This window comes from Ixodes scapularis, unplaced genomic scaffold (assembly GCF_016920785.2).
Source record: "Ixodes scapularis isolate PalLabHiFi unplaced genomic scaffold, ASM1692078v2 PGA_scaffold8__174_contigs__length_109621045, whole genome shotgun sequence".
NCBI classification, from domain to species: domain Eukaryota; kingdom Metazoa; phylum Arthropoda; class Arachnida; order Ixodida; family Ixodidae; genus Ixodes; species Ixodes scapularis.
Window position 1 is genome coordinate 58176905 of NW_024609883.1, and position 12029 is coordinate 58188933.

The 12029-nt window shown below is 42.2% G+C and overlaps 1 protein-coding gene across 1 annotated transcript in view; it reads right to left on the minus strand.

Annotated features, from left to right (window-relative positions):
• Nucleotides 1–1978: 1978 nt before the first annotated feature.
• Nucleotides 1979–12029, minus strand: part of LOC8039364 (proclotting enzyme) — a 29252-nt gene continuing 19201 nt past the window's right edge. Inside the window, exons 3-4 of the mRNA XM_042286704.1 lie at nt 3842–3981; nt 1979–2169 (exon numbers count right to left, since the gene is read on the minus strand). Coding sequence (XP_042142638.1) covers nt 1987–2169; nt 3842–3981 — 323 coding nt within the window. The 3' untranslated portion in view covers nt 1979–1986. The remainder of the gene's footprint in view (nt 2170–3841; nt 3982–12029) is intronic.

Genomic DNA, 12029 nt, shown 5'->3' on the forward strand with positions numbered 1-12029 from the left:
ATATTGAAATTCAATATTAAGCTAATTATGATACTGCACAATAATCGGGGCCCATAAACCTCACCAATTATAAAACAAAGTGCATTGAAGCTGTGTCATAATCACACAGGACAGAAGACTCAGGAGAATGGTAGAAATGATAAAAATATGCAATAACTACGACAAAGGACACCAAACACAATATACTGAGAACGCAAATGAATTTTCACGTCCGTGGTTAAATATTAAACTCGAGTAAGAATGACGATTTGCAATTTTTAATATGGCGAAAGGCAGTGTTCAGCGCCCGCCCTCCCCCTCCTTCCTCCCCCCCTCCCCCTCCCCCCCTTCCCCCTCCCCCCCGAAGAAAATTCCTCGCTACTCCGCTGGCGAGAGGACCCGAGTTACGATAGTCAATCTTCTCTCGTTCTTGTATCTTGATTTGTGCGGCTGTTGTGCGACGCGGGGGTTGTTGTTGTTATTGAATTATGTTTATTGATGAGATGAGTGGTTCGTCTGTCTTGGTGAGATGGACTGCGACACGAAGGGGTGGGGGAGGACTTCGGGGTTAAGGGGGGCGGGCGGTTTGACGCAACAGCGTTTCTTCTCGCGCGCTTATTTTTTTCCCTGCAGCAGTGGGTCTCCCAGAAGAGGACCACCGGCCAAAGTTCAATGGAAGGACCACCCAAGTCACGTGCCGGTCTGCAGACCACTGCAGGCCGGATTTGGCCAGCGGCCGGTGCTTTGGAGACCCCTGATTAAGATGTGTCTTAACGACACTTGCCGCAGCTCCCTTAAACTGTGCGCGGCATCGTTTAGCGGCAACCGACGGCGGACGCTAATTACACACGAGCCACGAGCAATAAAGTTCTGCGCCCAAAAGCGTTTTCTACGAAAGACGATATGCATTATTCGTCCCTCCACGTTGGTGTGTGGCGGCACAACGCGGCGGCACCGAGCACTAAAACTGTTTCAAAGCATCGCCCAACTGTTTCGTTATCCACCAGGTGGCAACTGCCTCCATCAGCGGAAGCCCGCGAGTATCGCTCGGTGTCACTCCTGCTTGCCTCGCATCCACCCCTTTTTCCATAAAAACGTAAAAAATAGAAGATAAATAAACCTACAAAACTAAAGAAACAGCCCTACTGAATGTATTGTGGTTTCACAAAAAGTTAAAACACCGTGAAACTTTTTTTTTTTTTTGTGTAGTACTCACGATAACCTGCATTGCCCTTTTTTGTACATCAATTCGCTGTAACTTGTTCCGTGACCACAACCTAAATCAAGGTTTTGTGTAAATAAAAAAAAACAACATAAAGAACGTTCGTTTTGAAGAAGGAGAGAGCACAAATTATGTAACTCTACTTGCGAGGTACCATTTCATCTCCTGAGACGGTGATTTAAACTCATTTAAATAAACACTGCCAAACCTTCACGTAACTGAAGCTCAGTATTATGTAGCCCTACTTGTGAGGTACCATTTCATCTCCCGAGACGGTGAATTAAACTCAATTAAATAAACACTGCCAAACCTTCACGTAACTGAAGCTCAGTATATCACCAATATGCAGGCTTATAGATGTCGGCTGCCACTCACTTCAACCCAAATATTGGTTGAGAATACTTTTCAGTTTGAATCAGGAGTGAGGGCACGCTTCAATAAAGAAGAGAGAAAGAAAGGAAAGCAGTAAAGTATGCCCGACTTTGGAAAAAAAAAAATTAGGTTCCCATTGTTGTTGGAAGGCCAGTGTTAGCTATTTAAGAAGTATTAATTTTAGTGAAACCTAAATCTTGTTGCTCCTGCCTCGTAAAAATTAGGACATGACGAAATAAGATACACACTAAAAATGACCCGAAATTGAAATGTCTGAATTCTGAAAGACAAACTCCGAGTTCCATTATTACGCTACATATATTTTTTTTTAATCTACATATAATGGATCATTTCAAATATTTTCGCGAAGAAAATATTTTTTCTTACTTTTGTAACGAAGTGTGTTTTTATTTTTACATGGATACAGCTTTGCCGCCATGACCAGCGATGGCGTTTTTTATCCATTTTAGGTAATTGAAGACGTTGGTGTAGACTCCTGGCACACCTTCGATGTTGCAGCCGTTTCCGAAGGAGACAAGTCCCACTATTTCAAATCTCTTGCCATTCTTGACCATCATCGGCGCTCCAGAATCACCCTGCGATAAACGGCAAACAACTCAAAGAGTGCATGACACGTACCTATGTTGTGAACCTTTCTCGAACCCGGTGTTCGATGCCAAACTTCTAGGTTGAAGGGTTTGCGAAACCTTTAACATTAAAAAGAAATATCGATAAAATTCACTATGCCGGTTTTAAGAGAAATAAAAAAAACATAATGTTTAGGAAGAAATATTAATAAAATATGCTATTTAATATTGTAAAGAATAACTATGTAACCATAGCATGAACACAGTCGTACAGGCATTTTTTTTTTAAATAATGCACCCTTCTCCGCCAGGTGGTGCGCTCGTGTTTTTTATTCACGCGCACGCGCATAATAGTCGAAATTATGTCGAACTTTTGTGGAACTTTAAGTTGCAAGTATGACTAACCTTGTTGCACATTAACGATAGCAGGTTTACGACATTCTTTATTGCAAACGTCTTTTAAATGTTGCCCTTCTATCTTAATCCGAGATGTAGACATCCGTGCACCCATCCGCATGAATTAACTTATAGAAAGCATTACAGAAATCACAAAATCTTTTATATAAAACACTGCACACAGCTAACCTTTGTTTTTGCGGATTAAAAAAAGAAAAGGTTTAATGAACAAAATGTAAGGGCGCAAACGAGATGGTGTACATTGCACATGGTTGAAAAAACCCCGAGACTGTGGGTAAACGACACAACACTAAACGTCTCTCTTCTTCAGCCGTATTCTATAAAAAATATTTTTTACTCTCATTTTTTACTGGACTTACACCTCATTTAATATCTAGATCTCGAGATTACTTAAACAACGTCAGACACATCGAGCCAGTGGAAAAATACATATGTTAGAAACTCCAACAAACCTTTTTACGAAACTGGGCGGTCGAAACATGATCTATATTCCCTTTTACATCAAGTGCGACCGCACACAAGGCTACGTACCGATGGAGCAAATCAAGGTGCACCAACTGCCCTTCGTCTTAGCACTCGTAGACTTTGTGCCTCAGCTGGCTAAAACAATGGCGTCGAGCAAAATTCACAGAATTACGCCGCGTTCCTTTGGCGTAATTTGTTTAGCCCGTGATAGGTGGAGCGCAAGTCGTCTGCTTCTTGCCCACGAGTTGTCGTGACGTCAGAACGACTCCGAGCTCTTGTTGGCTTTGATTGAAAGTATAGTAAGTATACCTCAATGCTAGATGCCTTGAGGTCTACCCACTATTCTTTTCAATCAGGCAATAAGAGTTCGACACTCTGGCGCCATCGCAAACCCTGTGCAAAAAGCAGACAAAACTTGCGCTCCGCATAGAAAAACCAGAAACAATGCGAGCGCCACAAGGACAGACCTTTGACGCTGTGTGATTGGTTCGATCGGATTGTAGCGTTGGCTGCGCTCAGACGTGATGTGAAACGGCGTACAGTAAAAACGATCAGCCGACGAGGAGCTCGACTTTGTCTGCTTCTTTTGCAGTGGGTGTGGTGGCGTCAAAACACCCAGCTCTGATTGGCTCCCATTGAAGGATGGATAAGGGGTATACCTCGAGGCGGACTGCTTTGAGGTCTACCCACTATCCTTCGATCGGAGCCAATCGGAGTTCGGCGTTCCGACGTCACCGCAACAACCCCCGCGAAACGTGCAGACGAACTTGCGCCCCGTATAAGCGCAGACGGCCTTCACCTGGCAGGCGTCGGACCCTTTCTTGTACGCACACGTCTGCAGCGGATAGAAGAAGCCGATGGGATTTAGGGCCCGCCGGCACTTGTCGGGAGGCCAGACAAGCTGAGTGGTGTACCTCAGCGTCTTCGCACCGGTTCCGTCTGCGCAACGACAAGAAGCAGTTAGCGCAAATTACGTAAAATGAATGGATTGAAGATGCAATGGCCGCTTTCCTGGCGGCTAAGTTGAGGGCTAAACTCGACTGGACCGCAGCAACACGAGGCGCGTTGTTTCTGTTTCTGATGCAGGGCTCTGCTCACGTAGCAGGAAGCTGAGTTGGCCTTATATGGTACGTCATGATGATGACGTCACTTGGCCACCGTGCTGCTGACAACATTATATGACACTGTCAGTTAGAAGTTTAACAGCCCTATAAATTTAGCATGGAAATATGAATTGGTTGTTACTTTTTGTGTCTAAGTTTCAACTCTATATAAAACGGGGGAACGTTTCTCCTCTAAATTAACGGAAAATCTTGGACTCGCACATGATCGTGCACAAATTTAATTTACTCGCTAAATTTAGCACAGAAATTGCACACTACACTTTTCCATTATAGTTTTCGTTACGCACTCTTTGTTAGCTGCTTACGTTGCACACTCTTGTTTCCCACCTCCAACTTCTCTTTATTGCTTACTTTTCACATTTTGGTGACAATTTGTTATGAAACTCTATTCCTTTACACGTCTTCCACAAAGAAATAAAAAGTAGCTAAGAACCTGTGTTTTTTACGCTCGCAAGTTGGTTACTGTGGAGTATGGTGTGAGGCCAGGTTCTTCACAGCAACGACGACGGTCACTGAGGACTTAAGAAGCTCAGGGCATGGCTATCCGCAACAGTGTTGTCAGATTGTACCACCAGAAAAACAGCCTAACGGCTCGAAGGTATAGCCCAAATACAGCCAAAGCCATAAAAAAAAAAATACAGCGAAAAAGACAGGACTAAAAACAATGACTTTTAAGTATAAGTATGTCCGCGAAATATTGTCTATTGACAATATTTTCGCGGACATGCAAAACACATTACATTTACTTTTTCAACACTCAGATGCGCAACATTTTGTGTACATTATGCCACCTTTGAATTAAAAGAAAAGGCTTCTGAAGGGCGAACATTTATACAACACTTACCTTTTATTCTGAGATTTTCCAAAGTAAGTACAGAACACAGGAGAGCAGTCAGAACACTTGGTGTTTCAAACGAGAACTCCGAATACCTAAGGTCCTTATAAATATTTAACTGGGTCGACGGCCTACCGATCAGTACAAACATGCACACCTTAAAAGACCTTTATTGAATTTGCCTTAAACTTTTCTTTATACCAACACGTTACATTTCCTACACGCTTAGACCACAGGAAGGACAGCACGCTAGACCCAATCTTTAGCAGTGAATGTTGTGTTATCTCTTCTACTTCCGTTGTTCCCGGTATCAGCGATCACGAAGCGGGTTGGGAAAATAAAATGCGCAAAAGAAAAAAAAAAATGTATGAAAAGCACAGAGGAAAATTCATTTTTTCGATCAAGGGAACTAATCCGCTTTAGCTGACAATTTTTTTTATTATTTCCAATATTTCATAGAATTCAGCTACAACTCTGATGTGGAAATGATATGGGATATGTTAAAAACTAAATTAAAAGCTTTAATTGAAATCCATATTCCTACAAAAATTATAACAGGAAGAAAACCCAAAGACAAGCCTTGGATAATTAAAGAACTACGAACAATCATTAAGAAAAAGAGACGTCTACTCTTGATAAAGAAAAAGTGGAAAACAGAGCCTCTTGGTCCATCCAAAGGAACTAACAACATTTTTTTAAAAGCAAAGCGACGAACTACAACTACACCCTTGATGATAAGTTCAAACGAAATCCGAAGGAACTTTGGAGGTACGTGAAAAGTTCGAACAAAGATGAGCCAGGAATTCCAACTATCAACGACTCGGGACAGATGATAGATAATGAGGCTGAGAAAGCAAGCCTTTTTAATAGCTATTTGGAATCTGTATTCTCGCCTGTTGAATAACCCTTCTCTCAATTTGGAGTCTTGAGAAGAGAGAATTTTGGATATTGAGCTTTGTAAAGCTGGAATTCTTAATTTACTAAACAATTTTGACTCTCACAAGGCCACTGGGCTTGAAGGTATACCAGGCCGCATATTAAAATAGTGTTCAGGCATTTTGTGTAGTTTTTTATTTGTATTATTTGATGACTCACTATCAAGCGGTAAATTACCAATAGGAAACAGCTCACGTTGTTCCTGCCCACAAGAGCGGAAAAAATAAGGTAGAAAACTATAAACCAATCTCTTTTTTATGTGTGTGCTTGAAAGTTCTAGAACATATAATATACAGCCACCTGATAAAACATCTCGACAGAAATAACTTTTTTATTCCTTATCAACATGGCTTCCGAAGTGGTTTATCGTGCGATACCCAGCTGATCGATCTTTATCACGACATTTCTTTTTGTTTTGATAAAGGCGTGCAAGTAGACTGCGTTTTCTTGGATTTTCAAAAAGCCTTTGACAAAATCTTCCATAAATTGATATTATACAAATTAAATTTCTTTTAATATCTCTGAAAATAATATTAAATGGCTTACTGATTATCTTACAAATAGAAGACAGACTGTTTTAGTAAATGGGAAAACATTATCGTATTTAGAAGTACATCAGGAATCCCACAGGGATCAGTGCTAGGTCCGCTTTTATTCCTCATATATATATATGACATTTCTGGAGACATTACGTCAAGCATTCGTCTTTATGCGAACGATTGCGTCTTATACCGCAAAATAAGGACATACTCAGACGATCTAGAGCTACAGGAAGATATTAATCGCCTATCAAGATGGTGCGAATTATGGAAAATGAATTTAAATATTCACAAATGTAATCATATAACATTTACCGGAAACCGACAACCTGTTTCTTTTAGCTATTCAATTCAGGGCGCCCCAACAAGAGGTGGACAAAGTAAAATATTTAGGCCTTCAGTTTTCAGAAAACCTATCGTGGAGCGCGCAGGTAGACTATATGACGGCCAAAGCTAACCGTGTGCTAAATTTCTTGAGGAGAATTTTCACAATTGTCCTTCCAATTAAAAAAAAATAAGAACAGCATGTTTATTTTTAATGTGAGGACTATCTTAGAATACCCTTGCGTGCTCTGGGACCCTGAAGAACGCTATATAGAACAGAACATTGAACAAATCCAAAGCAAAGCTGCTTGGTTCGTTACAAACAATTAAAATTTCAAACAAAGTGTTAGTGCCCTAAAACGTCAATTACTCTGGGAACCTCTGAAATTTGGAAAACGCCGCCTCCGTTTAAAATTTTTACATATAATATATCATGATAAAACAGGACTGGATAAAACTAAATTCCTTGAACTGCCACACTTTTTATCTCGCAGATTAGGTCATTCCAAAAAAATATTAGAGTCTTTTACGCTATGGCTATTATATTCAAATTATAATTTTCCCCCAATACCATTAAACAAACGAACGAACTGCCCGAGGAAACGATTTCAATTCCATCGTCTGATAATTTTTTTGATAAACTGTCACGTGATAACTGGGAATAAGGAAGGTGAATTTTCTCTTTGTGGACGCATATTCAAAATGCTTGATCTGTAGCACTGTGCTTTGTGTCTTCCCACCTTTACTTGTACGAAATATGATATTGGTGGCTAAGCCTTAAAGGGATATTTCAAAGAAATTTGAAATATATCCGTCGTGTTGAAAAATAGGTTGAATATGATCCAAAATATCCGGAAGTGAAAATCGCACGTTTGTGTTTTGAGCCTGATGGCTGTATTTTTTGTTATAAACGGCCTACTCTGGCAAGCGCTCAGAGAAGAGCCAGCGGAAATTACGTGGCATCCAATGCAATCGTGACGTAGTTCGTCTCGGGACCAGCAAAGCTACAGCAAGGCTGACGTCGAGAGGATGGCCTAGTCGTTCCATCCACCGAAGCGGCTGCTTTTGTACGAATTTTGAGTGACAGGTTAATCTTCTATAATCTTGTAGAGGAACAATAGCGACTTCTGGGTCAGACAAAAGGGATTCTCGGGAAGAGGGAAGTTCCTCCTTCCCCTCTTCTCTTGTTGTGGCCGGAGGCGAGACAGTTACCGTCACTACCTCTCAAGGTTCCTAGACGGGTATTACAAACGAGGTGTTGGCGACATCCACCAGGCGCTCTTTGCTAATCGTTTAATTCGTTTTAAAATTCGCTTTCGTGCCTTTTTTAACAATATATTGGTGTGTTCGATGTGATACTGCTCCTTTGAACACATATAGACCAAAAAATAAGCGCCGAAATTTTGTTGTAGTATCCCTTTAATACCAATGTGGATCCACTTGTTAAAGTGTTATAAACTTGCCACTCAATGTTTATTGCGAATTCGTTTGTTTTTTCCTTGTATTTCTGTATTTGGCGACTGTAATTCTTCTGCAAATGTATCCTCACACCTCCCCCCCCCCCCCTCCCTGCAATAATGCCTCTTGGCGCTGCGGGTAACATGTAATAAATAATTAAATAAAATAGCCCACCCGCTTTTTTGCTTTGCGTAGAATATGAATGTCCCCCATTCCGGTTCATGCAATTTCTGATCGTGTTGTCCTTTCTTATTGTGGGCGACGACTGGAAGGTAGCCAATTGCTACACGATGAAGCTGCGGACTTATCTTTTTTACAAATTTGCGTGCCTAAGGTTTATAACAATTGGTTTATCACGCGTTTGTAGAGTTCAGTTTACGTCGGTGTAGAAGATGCGTTACCAGACCAGTTTTAACAGTGCAATCTGTTAGTTAGGCTCGTTCCACTGAGCTGAGGGTTGACAGCTTGAACTCCGCAAACATTGCTTCTTTGAGCATTGCGGAACCCCTAAGTTTGTACAAGTTTGAAGCATTTTTCCTTTCATTCTCTCCTCTATACTAACCAAATATTTTTTTTTCGAAACTGATTGGGAGTTTGTAAATTAACTAGTCAAACCTGAGGTTCCACAAAAGTTCGCTGCATCCCCAGAAATAGCCCCAAAATAGCCGCATCGCCATCTACCAATTTGGACGCAAACTAGGAAAGAATGTAGCCCAATTTGGCTATATACATGTATACATGTATAGCCCAAACTGGCCACAATAATTCCCGAGTGTCTTATTATGCCTCCTCAATCAATCAGCATATGGCGTGAGCCAATTAGAACACCTTGAAAAGCGAATCGCAAGAAGGTGCGTTAAAAAGCTTAGAACGTAGAAATAAGCGATTCCCGGCACTTCTCGAACGCCGACGAGCAACCGGAAAGGAGGTAACCATCGCTTTATTCTTTAATTACATTCGACAAAGTGGAGACTATGCCAAACAGCTTGGAGTTTGGCCAAGCAATGGCCAATAGCTGGGAATGGTCTTGTGGCCAGTGGCCAAACATTGGCCAGCCATTGGCTGATGACTGGCCGATGGCTGATGGCCAGTAGCCATTGGCCAATGGCAAGAGAAAGCTCACTCATCGGTAGGGGTGTCGCAAACCGGCCGCGGTTCGAGTTCGGCCAGGTTCGACTTTTTCGAATTTTTGGTGGAAAGTTCGACGAACCTTGTATTGTATTGGAGTTCGACTCGTGTACGCATGCGCGACAGGCTGGCCAGTTGGCTGCGGATTGGATGGTGATGGCTAAGAGATGAATTAAGTGCAGCGCTGATTGGCTATTTCATGTAATACATGTACTAAAAATTAAGTTATTAACTTCTTCAGTGATTAGAATTAGTTTCTTTTAATTGCAGCTGTTCACAAAATAAAATAACCCTTTGCATAAAAAAAAAAGATATTCCCCAAACCTAGACATGCTTGTATCAAGGGCTGGCCACACAGTCCACAAAATCAAACCGGTCGAATCTGGTGAAAAGTTCGAAGGTTCGTCGAACCGGTTCGACCCAGTCGAACCCCGAAAGTTCGACCAAAAAATCTGGTTCGACAAAAGTTCGCGACACCCCTACTCATTGGCCAATCTCTGGCCACTGTCTGGTCACTGGCCAAAGGACCATTGCCAGCCGTTGGCCAATGGTTGGCCAACTCTGTGCTGCCTGGGCCCCTCCTTTCTGCGGAGGCAGCTTTGAGATCCGTTACGAAAATTAAAAAGCGCAAAAGACAAGGACAAGAGGGAGACGACACAGGACAAGCGCTTACTCGCAACTGACGTTTTAATTCGGAAGGTGAGGAAGATGAAGAACCCTAACGTTAAATGTTAGAAATATTTATGAGAAAGGAGTGAAAGGATCTGAAAAAACTGAGAATTGAAAAAGAAAAAGAAAAAAGAATAACGTAAAAAGAAACAAAAAAAATAAAAGAAGAAAAAAGGAAATGTGTAAAACCAATGGGAAATGGTGGGCATGATTAAAGTAACAGTGAAACAAATGACAGTGAATATATTAAGAAAAAGAAAGAGGAAGGTAAAGCAAATTAAGAATATCTAAGAGAAATGTTTAATGTACTCTAATTCTTTTGATGACAAAGTCACCGAAGGAGCACTGATGCAGGCGTCTCCTTTGGTCGCAATCAATTCTCAGTCTTTTCAGATCCTTTCACTCCTTTCTCCTAAATATTTCTAACATTTAACGTTAGGGTTCTTCATCTTCCTCACCTTCCGAATTAAAACGTCAGTTGCGAGTAAGCGCTTGTCCTGAGTTGTCTCCCTCTTGTCCTTGTCTTTTGCGCTTTTTAATTTTCGTTATGTTTAACCAACTAGGCCAACAAATCACTTTGAGATCCGTCCCTGTGGGGAGAGGAGGATAGAAGAGTGTGAGAAGAAAAGTGGCGACCTCTTTAACTTCCGCAGAAGACCCGAGAAGGAAACCGGCAACCGGTTTTCCTTGCTCAGAAAAGACGAGAAAAAACTGGGGACTGGTTTCCCTCTGACAGAAGAAGCGAGAAGGAAGCTGAGTACTGGTTTTTGTACTGCGAAGAGGAGAGAAGGAAACTGGGAGCAGGATTTCTGCTCGGCAGAAGACAAGGCTGTAGGTCGGCCTTTAAGTTTCCAGTGGCCGTACCCGTCGCTACCTACACCCTAAGAAATCCCAGAGTGTACAATGTACCGTAATGCGCAGGCATGACCAATCATTAGCCTTTCCTCAGTGCGCTGCTGCACGGGTGATCAGTATCCCACTTTTCGTTCAATGCAATCACTGCGACAGGAGGGTCTGAATATCATCTTTACAAACAAAGTGAACTGACTTTTAGCACCCAGATGTTACGGTGGTGCCCTCTCATGGTTCCCCTCTTGGGCATCAGTACCAGTATTTGCCTCACCGTGAAGTCGTTTCGAGTTGGGATCCTGGCTGCTAATCGTGAGTCATGAACAGCATGTTCGATGGTGTGATCAGAAAACACAGTTGAAGATTAGAATGATCGCATTCTTAAACCAGCCTGGGTAACGTTCGCAGTTTGACATTAATCCTATTCCTTATCGATGAAAGCAAAATTAGTCCAAATAAAGACGTCACAGTGAGCGTTTGGACAACCATGAATATTTGACGACCTCGACGCTTTTCGTCGCCCACGTCGCCAATGGACCAAAATCTTATTCACGCTCCGTCTGTCGGAAGTTGCGCTAACCTCCTTGCCTACCCTTAAACATTGCGACCATGCCTGAGGATGAGGGCTACAGTTAACTAGAACTAGAACTAGTGGGGAAAGCGGCGGCGGTGCCCCACCACTAGGGTGACCAGACGTCCCGTTTTGGCCGGGACAGTCCCGTTTTTGAGGTCCACTTCTGCCGTCCCGTCTTTTTGTCCTGATAAAAAAAATATGTCCCGTTTTCGTAAGAGTGCATAGTCTCGGAACTAGCACCACGCGATTTAAACAAACCGAAACTATGCCTACTCGTTACAAGTATATCTTACAAAAATTAGCACCGGTACTTCATAATATTTGCCCAGAGAGTGAAATTTAGAACTGCTCTTACCTACAAACACTTTTTCTCTCGCAAAGACAGGTGTGTAGGCAGGCACGTAGCCAGGGGGGAGGCCCATGGGGCCTGCCCCCCCCCCCCCCCCCCCCCGAAATCTTCCATTTTGCTGTGACCGCCTCTCCCCCCTCCCCCTAATACAGCATTTTGCAGATATGTACAAATTACTCAAAAAAGGTATTTAAGTTAAGTT